General features: G+C 24.3%; 2 protein-coding genes across 6 annotated transcripts in view; one reads left to right on the top strand and one right to left on the bottom strand.

Moving 5' to 3' along the window:
• Nucleotides 1-1178: 1178 nt before the first annotated feature.
• On the bottom strand, nucleotides 1179-8523 carry LOC114120925 (putative leucine-rich repeat-containing protein DDB_G0290503). Of its 2 annotated transcripts, none has more exons than XM_027983028.2 (17): nucleotides 8062-8523; nucleotides 7244-7334; nucleotides 6810-6938; nucleotides 6642-6749; nucleotides 5363-5557; nucleotides 4670-4758; nucleotides 4391-4591; nucleotides 4101-4334; nucleotides 3799-4032; nucleotides 3431-3696; nucleotides 3185-3357; nucleotides 3048-3127; nucleotides 2669-2872; nucleotides 2364-2592; nucleotides 2095-2288; nucleotides 1843-2019; nucleotides 1179-1702 (listed from the first exon to the last, which is right to left on the bottom strand). In XM_027983028.2, exons 1-17 carry the CDS (start codon nucleotides 8191-8193, stop codon nucleotides 1394-1396), a joined length of 3045 nt encoding a protein of 1014 aa, XP_027838829.2. In that variant the 5' UTR covers nucleotides 8194-8523; the 3' UTR covers nucleotides 1179-1393. The 2 variants fall into 2 exon arrangements, with proteins under 2 accessions (XP_027838829.2, XP_050060381.1); XM_050204424.1 differs by lacking the exon at nucleotides 8062-8523 and adding an exon at nucleotides 7788-7835.
• Nucleotides 8524-10210: 1687 nt separating this feature from the next.
• Nucleotides 10211-21699, top strand: part of LOC114120885 (V-type proton ATPase 116 kDa subunit a 1) — a 43625-nt gene continuing 32136 nt past the window's right edge. Inside the window, exons 1-2 of one of the 4 annotated variants that reach the window (XM_050204426.1) lie at nucleotides 10211-10810; nucleotides 10881-10952. The gene's annotated coding sequence lies outside the window, so the exon portion shown is untranslated. Of the gene's footprint in view, nucleotides 10953-21699 lie in introns of all 4 variants that reach the window. The other 3 variants (XM_050204425.1, XM_050204428.1, XM_050204427.1) reach the window with 3 other exon arrangements.

Here is a 21699-nt window from a genome sequence, read left to right as displayed (position 1 = left end):
TATTAAATACAATTTCAGATATTTTTATTGTTATAATAACGAATAACCCATATTTATACATAATATTATTGTATAATAGTGACCATAGATCTGAAAACGGTCCTATAACGTCTGTAAATTTTGAGAGATCGTTCAATATAAATATAAAACAATAATCACGCACCACCGCACTAACTTTACACTGGAAAATTTGGATCAAAATATTATTGTATTTGTACATTCCTTTAAAATCAATTTTTTTTTTTTTTTTTAGAATATTTTATCAATTATCGCTGCATATAGACATCATATTCAAACTTTTAACTTGCAGAATATAAATGCAGACTAACTCATGTAATGACTCATCACATTTTTATAAAATTAGGTTACTGTAGTGGCATATTTAATGGTCGTAGCCCGTTCGGCCCTTCGGCTCCTATTTCGCTAAACGGCTCCCGTTTTACAAAAAGATCAATTTCCAAACAGCTCCTGTCAAAAAGGTTTTACAAACAGGTAAATTTCAAAACGGCTCCGGTTTTATAAATCACAAGTTCATTTTCATTTCAAAAAGTTTTAGACTTAAAACTGTCTCAAAAAAGATGTGGTTAAACTTTCGTTTGTGTAAAGTAAGTAAATTATAAAACTTATACAGAAAAATCATATATTGTGAATTTTTTATTAAAATAATATTAAATTTTAATGTTAAAAAAAAAATTCATGTCTATTGTCTAATTAGAAATATAAAAAAAATCATACATTAGGCAATTTTTTAGGCATAATTCGTTTAATATAATCCATATGTGTTATTTCACTAGATGAAAATTTGTCTCCAAATGAACTCTAGTTCTTTTAAAAATTTAAGTGTTTTAACATGACAGAGCTTTAATTTAATTTTTTTTTCTACGGGAGCCGTTTAGAAACAAGCAAACAATAGCCCGTCTAATCGTTTGGGATCCGACAATTTAATGGATATGGAGTGGGTGGATAGGTAGGTACCTACTTTTTATTTGTAATTAAGTAACATTAGGAAACACCATGTCTAATTTGAATTGTTAATGGAATCCAATAATTTTGCATTGGTTGTAGATGAATTCAAATTAAACGCAACCATTAGATACAATAACCTACTCATTGAAGAAATACAATCAAAGTTTGTTTACTTTCAGGCATCACTGAGATTGCAATTAATCGGTATGACTAAACAAAATAAAAATTGCATTTTATTTATATATAAAAAAAAACAAAAACTGTAATTAAAATAAATGTTAATACCTACATTTCAACGTTTGATGAAAATATTTATAAAAATGTTGAATTACAACTAATAATATCAACATAAAAGTTAGTAAAAAAAAATATATATATATATTTATACATAAAATCACTTGTACAGAACAATTGTATTCACAAAAGATCAACTAGTGTTAAAACTTGATAATTTATTAACATTACTAAACGCTAAGCGTCTTTGTTTACAATCATTTTCAAAATCATCAAGTGCTTGTTGGATTTCATTTTCTCTGTGTGTTAACAGTTCATCGGTTTTATTTTTAAGTTCATCCAGGAAACGAACACAGTTTACCAATAATTCATTGTAAACTAGATGTTGTTTTTGGTTGGCATGTTTATAACCCAATGCAGCATGTTTCACTTTTGTATACTTGGCCTGTAACTTTTCCAACTCGGATACTGTTGTAGATAATTTATCTTTCATTTGACGCATCTAATTAAGACATAACATTACATAATAATTAATAAAATTCTCCAAAATATAATTCTAATATATTTAAAAGTTTATAATATAATGTATAAACACAATACTATAAAGTACACTATTTCACTATTAACTATAGTTGAAGTCACCTCTTGAGACCAATTGGTCATTATTTGTGCAAATTTTGACCTTTCCTCTTCAATTTGTTGTTTGAGCATATTTATGTTTGTCGAATTAGTATGCATTTCCTTTAATTGTTCATACTGGCGAGTCTTATTTGAAATTTCTGTTTTGGCATTTTCTAATTTAATTTCAAGTTCTTTAATCTATTCCATAGAAAATATTATATTATGTACAAAATATAGAGATAAAAAATAAACATAAAGAAAATGTATTCTCACGTGGTTATTTTTTAATGTTACAATCTCCTTAGCTTTTTCAAACTGCTGTTTATGGAGAGCAACAATTTGCATAATTTCCTGTTTCGCATAATCATCTGCATTCTGTTTTGCGACAGTATTCAAAGTTTCCATCTCAATCTTATGTTTGCTCTTAAGCTCTTCGATTAATTTACCACATGCAACTTTTTCCTCGTCTAAACATTAATAATACAAATTGATATAATTTTATTAGTTTAAATTTCTAAATAATTTTTGAATTTTGTACATACTAAATTTTTTGTTATAAATCATCTCCAACTCGTCTAATTCATTTTTGTACTTGAATGACATTTCATTCATTGCAAGTTTATGTTTCCTTTCTATATTAGACAATGAATTTTCATAATCCAATAATTTTGATTTCAACGTTTTTTCATCATCTATTACTTTTGAAGATGTTAGTGAATCAGTAGTGGTTAACTTAGAAATTATATCTTTTGCTTCTTTTAATTCGTTAACCTAGATGTTTTACAACATGTATACAACTTAAAATTTTGAAATTTAAATACATAAATGTAGTATTTTATTTTGTTACCTTTTCTTCATACTCTTTTTTTAATTTTTCTAATTGATCAATATAAGTAGCAACTTTAGTATCACACTCCAATTGTAATCGCTGTTCCAAAGACAATACTCTTTCTTTAGATTGAATCAAATCAATTTTTAAATTAGCAATCATCTCTTTTTGACGTTTATGCAATGTTAATTCATTTTTTAAATCTTCAATTTCTTTTATCAGCTTAAAAAAATAAAACAATTTATTTTGATTATTAAATAATAAAAATATGCATGTACTAAACCAATGGTATTATAAAAATATTTTATGGAAATTACTAATTTATATTGATAAATAATGCTAACCTAATAGAACTTAATATTTTATGTTTAAGTAAACTAATAATTTAAAAACTTACAGATTGTTTTTGAATAGAATCTTGATTAACACTCATCTCTTTTTTTATACCAATTAATTCAATTGCTAACTCTTCTTTTTCTATAAAAATTAAAAATGAATAATTGTTATTTTATTCAATTAACAATTAACACATACCTTTCACTACAGTTCCATATTGTTTATCTAGTGTTTCAAATTGAGAAGATAATTCATCATAACGTTTTTCTAATTTTTCTTTTTCATTTAAACTATTTTCTTTTTCTGAACATACTTTAACATAGAGCTGTTTTAATTCATCAATTTCTTTAATATATTCTTCCATTCGATTACTTATAAATTAAAATAACAAATATTGATATAATTTTAATTTTATACTAATCTTTATACTACTCAGAAACATACTTCAGTTTTTCTATTTCCTCATCTTTTTGTTTTGAAAGATTTTCCAATGATGATTGATGGTAATGCATATATTCCTCAATTGAATTATTGTTTTGTAGCTTATCATTTTCAATCATATGTTTTGAAACTGTAGACATTTCTTCTGTTCGAATCAACTTGCACATGGTATCTTCTAATTGCAATTCTAAAGCATTTCGAAGTGTTTCACAATGACTAGAATGATCGCCGATTTGGCTTTTATCGCGAGAATATTTCTCTAATTCCAACTGAAACATATTAATCAATATCACAATAAATAACATACATAAATTTTAATTTATAATAAAATAATCTACCACAGAAAACTATAATATTAACTGTATTTGTACCTGTATTTTACGTATACAATGTTGGTATGTTATTTCTTTTTTTTCCAGTTCAGCAATACTTCTATTTTTGACACTTAACATTTCGGTTAAATTTTTAACATCATCTCTTTGCTTTTGCAATAATTCTAAACTCTTCTGATAATCTTCCTCTAAGTTACTGCCATCATTAACATCTTGCAAATTATTACTAATATGTGAATCATTCAAATTAGTATGAAGTTTTTCATTTTCAATCTAAACACAAAAACTAAAGGATAAATTTTATATTATTAATTAATACATAAAAACTTATTTTTACTTACTGTTAGCCTTTGCAATGTATTATTTAACTGTTGATTTTGTTTGGAACATTCAATAAGTTGACTGTTTAAATTTAAAATATGATCATAGTTATTGGAATTTGATAGTTTATTATTTTGTGCTACATTTAATTCTATTTTTAGATTATTAATCAAATCATTATTTTCTGATATGATACGATGGTGTTCTTGTTGAAGCTTTTTTAACTCATTTGTTAACAATGTACAATGACGATCCTACAGAAAATATACAAAATAAAATAATGTATTTTTAATCATATAACCAACCATACTTTAAAATGTATTTGTTCTATAAGACTTTTGTATTGATTCTGTAAATTAATAACTTCTTGGCTATGCTTTTTTTTCAAATCATTTATAATACAGTCCACATTTGTATCATATTGCCTTGAACCATTATTACGTGAGAGATTAGAAAGTTGTTCTTCAAGAGTTTTCATATTAATGCGAATCGTGTCTACTTCTTTAGTTAGCTATAATCAAATCAATATTGAATAATTTTAAATTAGACTATAAATATATAATCAATTTATAAATTATAAATAATCAACCTTAGAATTCATAGCATCTTTTGTTTCTACATTATGCTTCAGAGCTAAATTTTGATTTTCCAAATGTTCATTATTTTTTTTAAGATTCTCTAAGAAAAAATAAAAATATTAGATTATTTATTGTGAGACAAATAGTAGATTGACAAAAACATTTATAAAATATTTGGTTTATTTTTTAATTGATGAAATTTGGTAATACAATTGAAGAATCGCCCTGTCGGATTTAAAAAAACATTATAAATAAATAAGTACATTTTTCTTTGTTAGTGTTTAAAGTTAAAATGTTGGGAAAATTCACCAAAATAATGAAAATTTTTAGAATTATTTTGTAGTTAAAATTTTATAAAATGTTTAATTTCTATAGCCAAGACTATCTCCAATTAAACAATTTTTTCTTATGCAATAATTTTAGATTAAATTCAAAGTCAACACATTTATTACACTGACCTACCCAATGACAAGATTGCTTAATATTTTAATATTTTTTTAATTATACAAAACATTTTAAAAATGTAATGCAATAGTTTTAAATAAAATTAAATATACTTTTTTTTATGAATTACAATAAATCATTTTTTCAAGTAGTATGATATACGATCATTGTTACATTTTATTAAGTATCAGTTATTTATAAGAAAAAATTTTATAGTCAACTTGTAAAAATTTTTTCTATAATTATTTTTAAATTATTACCACATTGACGCTGATACTCCATGACTGTTCTTTGACCTTCAGATTCACTGATTAACAATTTTTTACGCAAATTATCAATTTCTGCTTCAGCTTGCATTTTAATTTCAGATAATTCTTTTTCTAATCTATTTACTTCACCACGCCTTATTTCATACAGAGCTTGTAACGTTTCATAATTAGCTTCATTTGATATTCCTAAAAAATATGAACATTAAAAAAAAATTAAAAATAATACCTAATGTTTGATATTGTATTTAAATTGAATATTCTAAGCAGAGCTAGTAATGCATTGGTTTTATGATTAAATTTTTGTATGATCCCTGTTTTAGATAGAGAAAAAACTGTTACAAAAAAAAGTTGAGCTTTGATCAAATAACTTTTTCCTTAACTCAGTAATATTGTTGAGCATTCTAATAAACGTATGACATTGCTAAGCAATGTAAAAGAAATATCAATGAATAGTGATTTCACACAGCTCTACTTAAAATTGTACTATTAATGGCCCCAATCTTTTAATTATAAATATAAAATCAACCTAAGACAGATAGTATTCTATTTTTATATATTTTTGATTATTAACGACATTTTTTTCCTATTTAGTAGATTGTGACAACCTAAAAAAAACTTGGAGGTCGATCAAAAGTCCATAATATATATATAATATATATTATATATATATATATAATGTGTGTGTAATAATAATAATAATGATAACAGCAATGAATAGTTTAATTACAACTGAAAAAAAAAATATTTATATATAAAACTATAATTATTCATTTTCATCATGTAAAACAATAGAAAATAAGCAATACAGTGGAGTATCCAGAATGACTTTATGGGGATGGTTACAGGAATAAAAAGTATATCAACAACATAATATTATTAAACAAATATAAATTTAAATTTTTAAAGATAACATTAAAAAAAAGCCCAAAGGGGTGGTTTGAACCCCGAAAACCACCCCCGTGGATACAACACTGAAGCAATACATTATAATATTTAAATTATCATTAATTTTAACTTCAGTAGTTATATTTTAAAACACAACAAACAATCATTGAAGTCTACATATTATAGGAAACTAATATTCAACTCAATCAATTAACATTATGCCATCTTCATTGAGACTCATTATAAATTATGATATATAATTGTACCTTGTATGTAATTGATGTTATTATTCTAGGTATATGTAATTTTATATTTAAAGTATTGAACATTGGACACGACAAATTAAAATTTGAAGTGTATTTAAGAAATATAAAATTTATGTTACCTTCATAAACATACTGCTTGCTAACATTTTGTGCAGCATCATTAGATGTGATATGTTTATCACTTTTGGCTTGGGGAATGTATTGTGGTATTGGTGATGGATATGAACCTAAAATATTAAAATTAATTATCAGAATATTATAAAATCAATAAGTTATTGTTAAATTACCATCTCCATGAAAATCAGGTTGAAAGTTTGTATTCATATAATGTTGTAAGTGTTGAAAAGTTGGGTTTGAAGCTTTTTTTTTCTTTGATTTGTGAATAGATAGAGAATGACTTTTATTACTTTCAAGCTCTGAAATAACATGATTCACAATGATATTATAAACACATCATATTTCAATCAAAGGGTAAAATAATTTATTCAACTATTTACACAATATGGTTGCTTAGTGACAAAATGTAGGTATACAATCATTATTCATTAACAGTTATTCAAAATGTGTATATTCTAATTATTATAATGAAAAATGTGTATCAAGTTTTCTTAACATACCTGACTAACTGTAATTAAGTTCTTAAATATTTTTTTTTATAAATGAAGTTAAATAGTACATAAATTGTTAACATATATTATTTGTTAATCAAAATTTTAGTTACCCTCTTCAGAAGCATCACTACAATGGCTTGAACTTATAACACTCATATTAGCTCCACTTTCGTTAAAAACTTCATCCAATTCTAGTTTGAGCTGAAACAATATGAAAAATTTTAATTTATAAGAAGCTAAATTGTCTCGTTTTAACCTTTGTTCTGAGTGTTGCTAATAAGTCATCAGTAAAGTAAAATACATTTAATGCATATTAAATTATACTTGCTATAACTAAGTGTCTTGATTAATTTTACATCAAAATCCACTTGTGTTACCGTGTTACCGTGTTACCCCATTAGGTACCTATTACTAGGTCACTGATATAATGTTCTATAGTTTAAATATATAAAAATTAGGTACAGTGCCTATTATATTCAAGAAATTTCTTGGTGAAAAATAATGTCTTAACTTGAATGACTGTTTTTTATGTTTTTATGGTAATATTTTATAAGATACTTTTTAGGAAGTATCTAAATATTTATAACTTTTAACTAGGTAGTTATATTTGATATTCCTATACTTGGTGGAAGCCATATACATTTGTATATTTACCATATTCCTTGACGCACTATTATTTTTGAACATTTAATCAGGTTTCACTAATTTGAAGAAAACAAAATATGTTTTAATGTTTTATAGTATTTTGCACGATCAAAACTAAAAATTTTATAAACAGTCGTTTAAATTTTTGAATAATATTAATAATTTTAAAATACATAAGTAGGTAGTATAAGCATACAAAAATCCAGTGAAATGATATATATATATATATTATATATAGCCATATAGGTAAGTGTAAGCACATTTTATTAAGAACAAACTTTACCTCTTGATCTAGTCTCTGTATATCTAAATGATCTTCATTGTCATCTTGGAAGTTATTGTTCACCTGAATACTGGCCAAATCAGAGCCTTGAAATATGCTCTGACCAGGATCGTTGTGTCCAAAATTATTCATCTTTTTAATTTTAAAATACTACGACACACACATCAAGTTTGAAATTGCAAAATATTTTCGTTTACCAATGTAAAATGTAATGATAAGTTGCATTAGGTATGTCAACTTAATTATAAATCTTTTCAATTACTCGTGTTGTTGCAATCACTATTTACTATATAAATGCAATCTTCAACTACAGTATTGAAAAAAATAAAAAACAAAACACAAAAAACAACGTCGACAATTATAATATTTTTAAAACTGTGTCGAAAATATCATAGACAATCCAAGACAAATAGCATAAAATGTATAATAATATTATGATTCTTTACCATAGAAAAGAGATTTGCCTATAAATATTTATCAAAAACATAAAAAATAACAATAATTATAATATAGTAACGACTAACGTTATCAGTTTATCACGTTCAACATGTAAAAATGGCGGGAACACTAAGTAGTAAGTAGTAAACACAGACATATTAAGAAATATAATATAATATTATGTCTTTAGTAGGAAAGGAATAATTTAGGAATGTACTATATTGTTCTAGGGTACTACCTATACATTTATCTAATGTACCAATGAATAGTTATTTAAATATTCGTAAACGTACCTGACCACCGTCAAATTTACACTTGTTACACTCATTAGTCATAACAACTCGTCTACAGATATACAATTTATTAATGCTCATCGCTCAATTGTTGTTTGTTATATCGTATATACCATAATATGGTATTATTATTTATTGTATACCTATTATAATATTATTCATATTATGATTTATTAGCAATAATATAAATATAAAATATGATAGTATAAATTAATATTGATATTTATAAATTATAGGTAAACCTACTTATTTATTTTTAATTTGTAATTATTATTATTCGTGTAATCCGTTCAAAAATGATTCAAAAGACAATATCAAAAACCACGACGACGTATTTGTAATTTAAAACAATTCATACTATTGATTTATTAAATCGACTAGACTGTTATAGTAATGTTGCTCTTCAAATAATAATGTCAATTGTACTAAAATATTATTTTGCCCATACAAATAAAACAGACACAATGTTTGTATACACTACAGAATTTCCCCTAAATTCAGGGTCGCCCATTGGGGGAGGGGAGGAGTAAGCTAGGGAACTTGCCCCGCCTGGACAAAAAAATATATTGAACTTGTAGCTCAATAAATATTACCATAATATTATTATTATCTTTATTATCTTACATTTGAGAATTTTTTATTTTGACCCCCCCCCCTTAAAATGTTACCTAGGACGCCCATGCCTAAATTATTATATTTGTATGTACCTATTAATTTTCAATATTTAATACATATATTGATGTTAAAAAGTAAAATGATTCAATTATAAATGCCGTATGGTTTCATAAAAGCATAAAATATAATCGTCGATATATTTTTTTTTTTTTTAAAAAAAAAAACGTAACAACCGTGATTAAATCACTACGGGGGCGATGAAGTTACGTTTAATATTTAAACGACGAGTTTCGAATAAAGTGATAATTTAATTTTGAAAATGTCTGTACTTCGGGGAATAGGATAATATGAATATATGGGGAATATCGCAACCTTGAGGCACCAGCGGGTTTGTAATTTGCGGTAGATTTATGCCCATGGGTGTGCAGCTGCTGCCATGCACGCCGGTGCCGGCTCGGGTCGCCGGTATGTCGTTTTATCACGAAAGGGTTGATCAAACTTTTGGTTTTCCGATGTGCACAACCTGTCCCGCATTAATTGCCTAGTGATAAAAGTCTATACAATCGTTCGTACATAACATAATATTATATATATATATGTATATCGTTTTATACTACTACTATTACTACTACTACAACACTACTACTACAACTACAACGACTACTACTAATACTACTACTAATACTACTACTACTACTACTACTACTACTAAGTACTAATACTACTACCATACTGTTACACTACTACAGTTCACTATCTACAGGTCGCGCGCGTAGTGTGGGTTCTTCTCACATATGAATTACACATACCCACACACACACACATGTATTGATATGTATGTGTGTGTGTTGTATATTATATACGAAAAATTATTATTATCATTATTATTATTACTATTATTATTATTATGTACGTTACCTGTGTACATAATATTTTTTCACGTTTCATTTCAAGTTAGTGTGTTCGTTTCGTAGGTAGTCCGTGTGTCGTGCAGTGCTGTGCGGTCCGTATATGATGATTGAATCGTTTTTTTTTTTTTTGTTTTGTTTTAATTTAATTTAATTTAATTTTTCCGTATTATTACCTTAGTTTTTGTTAACAAAAAAAAAAAAAAAAAAAAAAATAATAATAATAAAAAATAGCTAATTACCGAAATAGTTTTTGTGCGATTTGGTGCATGATTTATATCACACATAATACACCTATCTATCACGTATCGTCGTCCTCCTGAAGTCCAACGAGAATAACATAATGACCGATACCTTCGACGACGTCTACGCTCGGTATGCCCGACCATCAACAGGACTGCTGTCCTAGCGTGTGCACCTTTCGTTTCAGCCTGACGCGTCCCATGTTTGAATATTTTTCAAGTGATCAATGCCATGCAACACTGAACCTCATTGGTACTGCAGTTTAAAATAAATCAAATCCATGAAAATCTATACTTCTTTAAATCCACTTACATGTATGTAGCGACGTGAAACAACGAGTAAGAAGTATTCGTCTTTGGCCAGTTTTCAAGGGGACAGTCTTAGCAAATTTACGGTAAGACCGTACTATATTATATTATATTCATGATAATTTTTCTACGTATGATTTCTTATTTTTCCAAAATATACCTAATTTAATTTTCAAACTATTGAACCTAATTAAAATATCATTTTAATTAAAAAATAATTAGGTACCTGTGTAATTTTTATTTTATCTATTCTTGGATATTATGTAAATCATATTACACACTTAGATTAATTAAAAGATAATTCATTAATCATTATACATGTATATATTCTATGTGGTAAATTGGTTTAAGGTGGCAATGTTATCAAGCACCATCGTTAGTTCAAAACTTGGTGCCAACTAATCTATAGTGTATAATGCAATAGGAAACTATTGTAACTTACACTATCCTAGTTAGGTTATAACAATAAACATTGGTAGTTGTAACATCTAATCTTATAGTTTAATTAGTATCTACTTAAAAAATATATATCACTTAAGATAATTTTTTTATTTGATCGTTTGCTTACAGTTATTAAATAATAATAGATATATTATTTTTCAATTTTAATTTACATTCTAAAGCTAAATTAAAGATTTTAGTTTATTAAGCTAGTCAAATCAATCATATTTATCTTATGAATGTTAAACATAGTTATTTGCTAATATCAGTTTTAGGCACCTACCTATCTATATATAGTATTTGTTTAGCTAGAATACATAAGGTACTTCTACCCATTAAAACCCAAATACCAATATACCTATCATCCCAATAAAGAGAAAACAGTTTAATTTTTACAAAGATAGTTTGTACCTAATACCTATTGGATTAAAATATTCATTGATGCAACATTATATTCAATATATGTGTATATTATATTCAGGGTTATATTCTGAACATATTTTATTGTCATATATAATTGAATATTTTTTTTGAAAATGGTATAAGTAGGTAATACCAATGGAAACCAAACTTTTATTTTGTCAAGCTAGGTATGTTTGGATTTAGGAGTTTTAGTGCCCCAGAGAAATACTTAAGTAGGTAGGTAATTTAGAATTATATTCCATTATATTACTAATATTCTATATTATTCATGATATATAGGTAATAGGTGTAATAGCTATTGTAATAGGCATTCAGAAATCATAATAACTATAGCCCTGCATATTTAATGGGACATTGTTTCACTATCAATTATAATTGATAACCTCTTATATTACTTTTAACCAGTCTTTTTTTACTGAATTAATTTACCTATTATAAATTATAATAATGATAAAAAATAAATTGTTTCATAATACATTTTAAATTTTATTAATCAAATATTTTTATTGTCATATCTATTTACCCAAGCATGGTAAAGTACCTTTAAATTACTATAATGTAAAGCACTTTTAAATGATTCCATAGAACGTTTTATAAAAGTGATTATTAAAGAATTTACCAATAAAACAATCATGTTTAATACAAATGTATATCATATATAGTTTCAATATTTAGAAAAATAATATATGGGCTAAGTAGATGGATAGGTAGGTATTTATTTTATTAGGTATTAATAGGAATAGTTAATGAAATTTTAAGTTATCATAGAATAAATTTTTATAATTACCTAATATTTAAATCCAACAGCTTATAATTTAATAGAAGAGTGTAAGTTTAACTCAAAGTTTTATCTACTATTGTAAAATATTTTTAACCCAAAATAAGTACCTAGCAATTACAAATAATATAAAAATTAAATACTAATATAAAACTGCTTGAATTCTGGATAAAAAAAAAAACAAGCTGCTATCATATGATTTTATGTGACAAAAAGTGAATTTTAAAAGATATTATCTAAAAAATAAATTATATTTTATTATTGATCACTAATCACTAGGTATTAATTGTTTGGTACATGATCTCTCACATTAGATTTTAGCTTGATATTTTCTTTTCCTTACAAAGTTAAAAGTCCATTCTGATTATACACCATATTTATTTATGATTATAACAACTATTGGTTTGTAATCAATGTAACATAATCATTCAAAAGCATATTTTAAAAGTATCCTTATCTAATTTCTATAACATATTTAAAGTCATTATGTTTTACATTAGTTCTTTAATTGTTTATAAATTAGATACAATTCATAAAATTATTTTTTAAACAGTATCAGGTCATAATTATAACTTTTTAAGGTTGTAGGTACTTATAGTCAAAAAAAAAAAAAATAATAATAATAATAATTAAATATAATGTTCAATGTTGCTTTGTAGGTAGATATAGGCAATATTTTAGTGTTAGTTTGGATTTTTTGATAGGCCTTTTAAAGTTTTTGAACTAATAAAAAGTAAATAAATAAATATAAACCACTTATGGTATCTTTTAAAAATTGTATTCTCAACTAAACAATTGTTAATTATTCTAAATGCATTTGAAATATGTTCAATTGGGGGAAAAAATGTTGATTAAATTAATGCTTATTTTTAACCCAATATCCCATCTGATATTAACCAATCTATACATTTAAACAACAATAAAGTTTAATATTTGTTAATTGTTTGTTACACTTATGCTGTATCAATGAATATTATAAATATCCTCGTAAATATCTAACAAATATTTGATTATTTGAACAAATAATAGAAAATATTGTGTAAAGCAATAAAACAATATTGTATACAATGTAATCATACATATGTGCAGCTGTATTGAATACTTTCGTAAAAAAAATTAAATTATATTTTACAACAAGGCTATTAAACATAATGATAATTGATGTAGGTATTGATATAACTATATATTTACATAACCCAGAATAGTAGGTACCTACATATTCTTTCACCATATTTAATTAGATAACGTAAATATGTTTTTTTTTTTTTTTTGTATCTTATCAATATTAAATAAATCCTGTAATATTTACGAATTATGAAGATAATCTATTTGTTTTATAGTATTTATTATGTATGTATATTGTTTGTAATTTCATTAATTTACAGTCAAATTAATGTTCAAAATTGACGTGATTTTGATAAACAGAACTCTTAAAGTAGTATTAACATTAAAAAAAAAATAACAGGAATAGATAAATATTTAATAGTGATATGGTAAATTATATTAAGGAGTTATATAATGAACATTAGTTCAGATTTTTCTGGCCAAAGTCCAAATTGAATTATTGCCAAATAACTTTTTTTTCTGATGACAATAGGTTTTTATTTTTCAAAAGTATAATATTATGTACCTATAGGTAATTTTTATTTTTCAGAAATTCAACTGATTTTCTGTATAAATAATAAATATTAAATATTATAATATAATTAGTGCCAGATTAAGGTTTTTTCTGCCCATAGACTAAAGTAAATTTACCACCTAATTTATATACTTAGTTAAAATTTGCTATTTCGTTTGGACCGTTAAAATTTGCCGGCCTTTATTATTTGTCACTCTAGGCTTAAGCCTATATAGCCTAAGCAGTAATACGGCCCTGAATATAATATATATATTATATATGTATGTACAATAAAAAAATATATAAATATTTTTTAGTCATAACAGCTGAATATTTATCCTTTAATATTTTGTATAATATGGAAATCTTAAATTTTTCATCAAAATAAATAATATTTATTTCTATTATGTTATGATCTTATGAGGTTTATACTTTTAAATATATGTATAGTCGGACCTATAGCTTTTATTTAAATGTAGAAATTTCTGTTATATATTTATTTATAACTATTCCAATGTACATTAGATTTAAACTAGAATGGTCATAATAAAACAATTACTTAATAAGACGGATAAAAAAAAAAAATGTCTGTTTATATCTTACTATCTTTTTTTTACTTAAAATTATAGTTTATACTAAAACGTATTCTTCTCTATTACATTTTAAATATTTAGAAAATGTATAAGTAATACTAGGCATAATGTATCATATGTATACTTTTCTTTTATATTGAGTGAGTGACATAGAATACTAAAATTATCACATTAAGTAATGATAATTTATGTGTTAGGAGAATTCCATAATTATATTTATCGTATTACCTAGATATTAATTATAAGTTATTTATCTTATTTTATCATACATTAAAATGTATACAAAACTCAATTACATGTTGAAATTGTAAAATAAAGTATATACCTAACATCTAAGTTAAACAAATTATATTTAAAAATATATTTATAGTTCTTATAATAATTGTTTTTAAAATCTTATTAAGTTAATGTATTAATATTTAATTATTGGTTGACTATTTGTTATAGGAAAGTCCATAACTATCTAATACCTAGTTGTATAACCTTTTAAATATAAAACATACAGCTATCTACATTTACTATTCATATTATTTAGCAACTATACATTTAATAGGTACCTTGTTGGAATATAAAGTATGTTCAGAAAGTATACAATGCCATAAATTGGATATAGTGATATACAAATCATTGGATTAAATTGCCTGATAAAGGGGTTTTAATAATATGTACACTATAGATATAGATTTAGTTATGTAATTATGTCATGAAGAACATATTAATATATTATGTGGATTCCAGTGTGAATAGCTTAAACTTCTAATTTTGTAGGTAATAAAGTTTAGTATTAAGAACCATAAATAGTAAACAATATAACTTTCTAATTGTTTTGTAAGTTAATTCCATCAGTGATAAATACATTGTGCATATATTAAAGTAATTGCTATTATAAATGTATTGATTCAATATATATTTTTATTTTAATTAGTAAACAGAGGTTGTTATTAATAATATACAGAATAAATATTCAAATATCCTATTTTAGTGTTTCTCAACAAAATATCCTTAATATTCTTTAAAGCTTTTAAATTAATTAATGTTAAATATGATACTGTATTCTTACAGTACTAACTAGTAAATATTTTTTAATGTCTTATGTTCATGAATTTATTTTTTATTTAAGAGGCACACAAACTAAAAATTAATACTCTATTAAGAAAACACTATATTCCTATATTCGTACGAGTTGTCTCCGTCTTATAAACATACAACATAGAAAATTTGTATTCAGTAAAATCAATTGTGTGCTGTTAATGTTAAAGTGAATTGACCTATTACCATAGTTAAAGGAAAAAAATATTATCTGTGCACTGATATTTTTTTTTTTTACCAAGATAAAATGTTTAATTACGCTGTTAAGATAATGCATTTCATTAACTTATAGTACCTATATAGCCAATATATAACAATGAACAAGAATGTATAAAATATGTTTTACAATTGCTTAAAAATGACATTAATGTCAACATTTTTAAATTCTTGTATAGTTAATTAAGTTGTTGGTAGTATAATTTAATTGTATTGTATGAATAAATTTTTCTTATTACAAATTTTCAAACTTTTTGATTGGGAAAAATAAATTGATCGTAACAAATCAGAAAAATTCAAAAAATTTAAATAAATACTTTAAAAACTGTTAAAATTGTATCACATCTAGAATATGCTTTTTAACTATGAACATTTTTTGTGAAATAATAAAATATGTAGAGTAACTCAATTTTGAATTATTACTAAAGAACAACCTTTTTTTTTTCCGGTTTGAAATCAACGACGCCGCGGGAACCTGATTTCACAATACTTCCACGGCGCTCCTAAAAAACAATCTTTTTTGATAAAAACTGGTGTTGCATTAATATTCCAGTCTTCCGTTATTTTTTTTAGTAATCCCTAGTATTTAAAAAATTGTGTGTTTTTATATAACTTTTGAGTTTTGACCATCAAAGTAAAATATTAAAGCTTTATTATTACTATTAAAATTGTTGTCTGACACAAATGATCTCCACATTGTTGTATATTAGGAAGTATACAAATACAATGTTTTGTTGAAAATAGTTTTTACGTTTTAAAGTATACTAATTAGTATATTTTATATTATACTAAATCATAAACTAATAACCAGGTAATAAAAAGTACCTATTGAAATTATATTTTAAAATCTGAACAGAATTAGGAAACTATTAACAAATAAACAATTTCTTAAAATTTTTTTTCAAAACAATCGATAAAAACTAAAAAAATATTCCAAGAAATGAGGATAATTACACAAATACACAATACCAATTTTTTATTAAATTTATTATATTTAAAAAATTAATAACTACTTGAAAATTTTACTAAGAATTTATATTAATATATTCTAAACATTATATCATTTTCAAAATATTTTGGCTCTGTTTGAGATTTTTATACGTAAATATTAAATAATATACATATTATATGTACTTGACATTTTTAACTGTTAGATTCTAAGCAGAGCGATGAACATATTGATTTTAAGATGTGTTTTTTGTCTGTCATTACCTTCTAGAACAGTCAAAATGATTTGATTTTCAAGTTCAAAGATGGTCTTTGCTATCAAATTTGATCTAGTTGGTTCTTTGTGGGGTCATAAGTAAAAATGTCCCTGTAGATACTTTACAAAATAATCAGAAAAAAAAGTAAAATGGGAATTGTTATGCAAAACTAATTTTTATCTTAAACATTGAGGTTTCTGGTAGCATTTTTTTTTTTAATTAAAAAATGTATAATTACATTGACATATTCATTGATTATATAATATTTATAAAAGCATTTTATAGTAGACATTGAAATTATTTTTAAAATATTGTGTGATATTTTTAAAGTTATTATGTTACAATTTTTGTTTTTAATTAAAAAAAGTTTGAAAATATAATACTAGGTTCCTCATAAGCTTTTCTACATATAATTTTTTTGGAATTCATATATGAAGATTAACAAATTAAGTTATTTGGTTATAATTCAAAAATATTATTCGTAAAGACTTCAAATTTTATCATTATTATTATATTTTTTGTATAAAATTACATTCTAAAAATATTTAGATTAATTGTAAGCTATTGCCTTCATTTATACCACAAAACTTTTCATATCATTCTAAAGTAAGCCGGTACCTATTGATTGAAAGTATAATGACAATAATATTTTTGTAAAAAAAAAAACACTTATTACTTATAGTAAAATCAATTTTTTGTAATATAGCAATAAGTACATAATTAAGTATAGGCATTTATAGTAATATAGGCAACTAACTGCCTTCACTCCTAATCGTTTTTCGTATCATTGAATTCAAATTTAACACATTCATTACAGTGGCCAACATTATTATAACGAGAAACATTCAACTCCTACTGTACAGTTACTGCAGAAAGGTTACCTACTTTCCCTCTTTTTAATATTAATACCTAAGGTTAGAAAATTTAATACAAGCCTCCATTTTATGCTTTGGCTACTTACTAGAAATATGAAAACAATTTAATGTAATTTCACAAATATTTTTATGAACGCCTGAATTTTAAATATTGACAAATTGATATTTATCGAAAATCCACGATTTCTCTTGTCACGTTTTTAATTTTTTTATTTTAAGTGTTATTTAAAAAGTATAAACTTTCCAGTGTTACTTCAATTATAATTTTTTATACTCATTAAAACGTTCAAAATCTTTAGATCTAATTTTAAGCTATTTATAGAAAATTGAATTGTTTAATTTTTGTGTTTATAACAATTTTTAGGCATCGTAAAATTTTTTTAAAATGTAAGCAATATCCTAAATATATAGTTCTTTTAGTAATTTAAATTTTTCAAAATTTATATGCTCGATTTTTTTTTTATAAACGTTTGAAGTTTCAATTTTACAAAATTTGTAAAAATCACTAAACTTTGAATATTATTTTGTAGTTAAAATTGTATGCAATGTTTAGGCTAGAAGTTCAAAACATTTTCAAAACGACTCATTTAAAGAGTTTTTTTTAAATTTGGCGACCACAATATCAATAAATGTCCCAATTTTTTGTCGCTTAGTGTAGCGATTCTCAACCTTTTTGTATTCGCGTACCACCTACACAGTTTGAAAATTTTTACGTACCACCTGACCATATTTTTGCTTTTTTTTTTTTGGTTATTAATAATGTATACGTATATGTTTTTTTATAAAGGGAGATTTTCTTCGCGTACCACATATGAACTTGCCACGTCCCACAAGTTGAGAACCGCCGGTTTAGTGAATTAGTTGCTTAAAACAAAAAATCCTATTTCCTATTTTTCATCACTTCTTCGATTCATTGATGTAACGTGACCCACCAAAAATATAATTGCGACCCACAGTTTGGGAACTTCTGCCTTAGGCTTTAAAATTTAATACTAGATAATCTCATAAGTAGTTCTTAATGAAACCCAAAATTCTTAAGAATATACTAATGCAGTTTTTTTATAGATATTTTAAGTTTATATTTGGATAAAATCAGATACTTAAGCAGAGAATAACAATTTTCGTCATTTTGTTATGCTTCGAAAATATATACGTAGGAACTTATCATTTTTACGTATTTTTTACATTTTATTATAAACAATGATATTTTTAATAAATTTAGAGTATTCATTTTAAGGAATTGTTTATTGATTCCCATATGACTGACTATATTATAATAGTAAAATAAATTACTGTGATATCAGAATAAATATTTAATGAGTACCTAATAATAATACTTTGTAATATAGTCTGACAGACCGCCTTCTCTGTTCGATTTGTTTTCGTATGCATTGATTTATCATTGAATTAAAATTTAACTCTTCCATTACAATTATAAGTTACACTCGATACCAACTGTTTAGCAAAATCATTTCCTACTTGCTTAGGTTTTTCATGTTTTCAAGTTCATAAAACGAAAAATAAATTCTATTTTTTAACAATATCTTTTCCATTTTATTAATTTAAAAGTTTTCAAAATTAATACTTTTACTTATTTGTGTTTTTTTAGTAACTATTTTTTTTTAATAATATTCATTATATCAACATTAATTTTTTTATAATAAGTATATGGTTAAACAATTCTATAAAATGTTTATCTAAATAAAGTGTTGTTATTAACAGTAATTGTATATTTAAATTCTAAACCTACCTTATTCTACATATTTTAAATTACCTATGAAAATTGTATTTAAATTTTAAAATGTTATTATTTTGATTGGTCTAATTAATTAGGTAGATACGCTTTTAACTATTTTAAGGCCGATAATGACTACTGGCAAATAATTTATTATGTACATAGAAGGTATACAATTTATATTTTTACATATTATATATTTATATAGTTAGGTAAATGTTTCAAAACTAAATCCAACTATCGTATTATAAACTATTATTTTAGGAATTAGCTTATTATCTACTCTCCAAGTATTAAACTTAATTTATGTTTAATTGATACCTAATTGTAATAAAAATTGTTACGTTTCTAGCTAGTTGATAGATATTTTTCCTCATATTTTGCTTTATAATTTTATTTTAAATGTTATTCTATTGTATTGTGCTCTAAAGCCTTTCTCCCTTATTCCCTGAGGCTTCTATAATTGCCACATTTTTACTGGGGTGTGAAATGAAAACTGTATACAGTTGTCATAGGTAACGTGTTTTTTTTTAACAATTTAATTTTTAAAAATGTATATATTCAAACCCTTGAGACCACCACTCTTTGCACATTGGCGTGTGTATACATTTCACAGACATAAATGAAATACTAAATTAAAAAAATGTGTTATATTAAATAAAATTAATTGCTATATGTGACTGATATATAAATACGCTGTAATATACGGAGTGATTCACCAAGCACGCTGACCTCCATCTTTTCATTTAACGATTGATTTATTTAAATTTTGATGTACCTAATTCAAATTTTGAACGATTAGATTAGTCGATACATAGTTTATTTTTAAGTACTACAAAAATTTCCAAGAATTTAAAAAAATGATATTAATAAAATATAAGTAATTATAAAAATTCCAGAAATCCAACTTACTTCATTATTGAAGAAGAATAAGAATATGATCATATTTGGTGAACCATTCTGCATATAAATTATATCCTATAAATATAATAATATAGGATATACCTAGTAATCCTTTTTAGGCAGGGGCGGCCAAACAGTCGATAATGATCGATCAGTTGATCGCGTACTATTTCAAAGCCAATCATGTTCGAATTTATGGCCACGTGCCCTATATATTTCTTAATAATCATAGTTATTTAATAATAAAAATAATTTTCTATGAAAGTCGATCCTCAAAAGTAGAGTATATTTTTAGTAGATCGTGACTAAAAAAAGTTTGGGCATCCCTGATTTAAGGTAAAACGCTAATTATTTAAAAAAATATTTTAATTTAAATTTTTTTTTTTATATATAAATTTAAGTCGTTAAAACAACATGATTCTTTATTTCAAAGAAAAATACTTTTTAGAATACTTAGATTTATAAACATCAAATTCAAACGGTTATAGTTTTTGAATTATAAATATTTAAAGTTTTGATTATTATGATGGGGTGATAATTGTGATAGTCCACGGCATTAGGTTCACGACGCTTATCTGTATAGGTACATTAACTAAGTGTTTAAAAGTTGATTTTTCTTTTTTTGATCGAAATACTCTGAATAATTATCTACTTAAAAATGTGTGTGCCATTTAATAAAATAAAAATGATAATAATAAAAAAATAATAAAAAATATCATATTTTTTTTTTCTAAAAATGTTGTTTTATCATATTTCAACATTTTGTAATGTAATATGTATGAAATATTTTCATAAACGCAAATGTTTTCTGAAATCATGAATATCTTATAGATTTTCTCGTATAAACTTTTTTTTTTTTGACTGTACCTATAACAACTGAGACCCAATAAAAAATATTGAACAAATTGAGTCCTATATAATTTAAAATACAATACTTATTGAGTCTGCGTTATTACT

The sequence above is a fragment of the Aphis gossypii genome, chromosome 3 (genome assembly GCF_020184175.1).
Source record: "Aphis gossypii isolate Hap1 chromosome 3, ASM2018417v2, whole genome shotgun sequence".
In the NCBI taxonomy this organism is placed as follows: Eukaryota; Metazoa; Arthropoda; class Insecta; order Hemiptera; family Aphididae; genus Aphis; species Aphis gossypii.
This window is presented reverse-complemented; position numbering and strand designations above follow the sequence as displayed.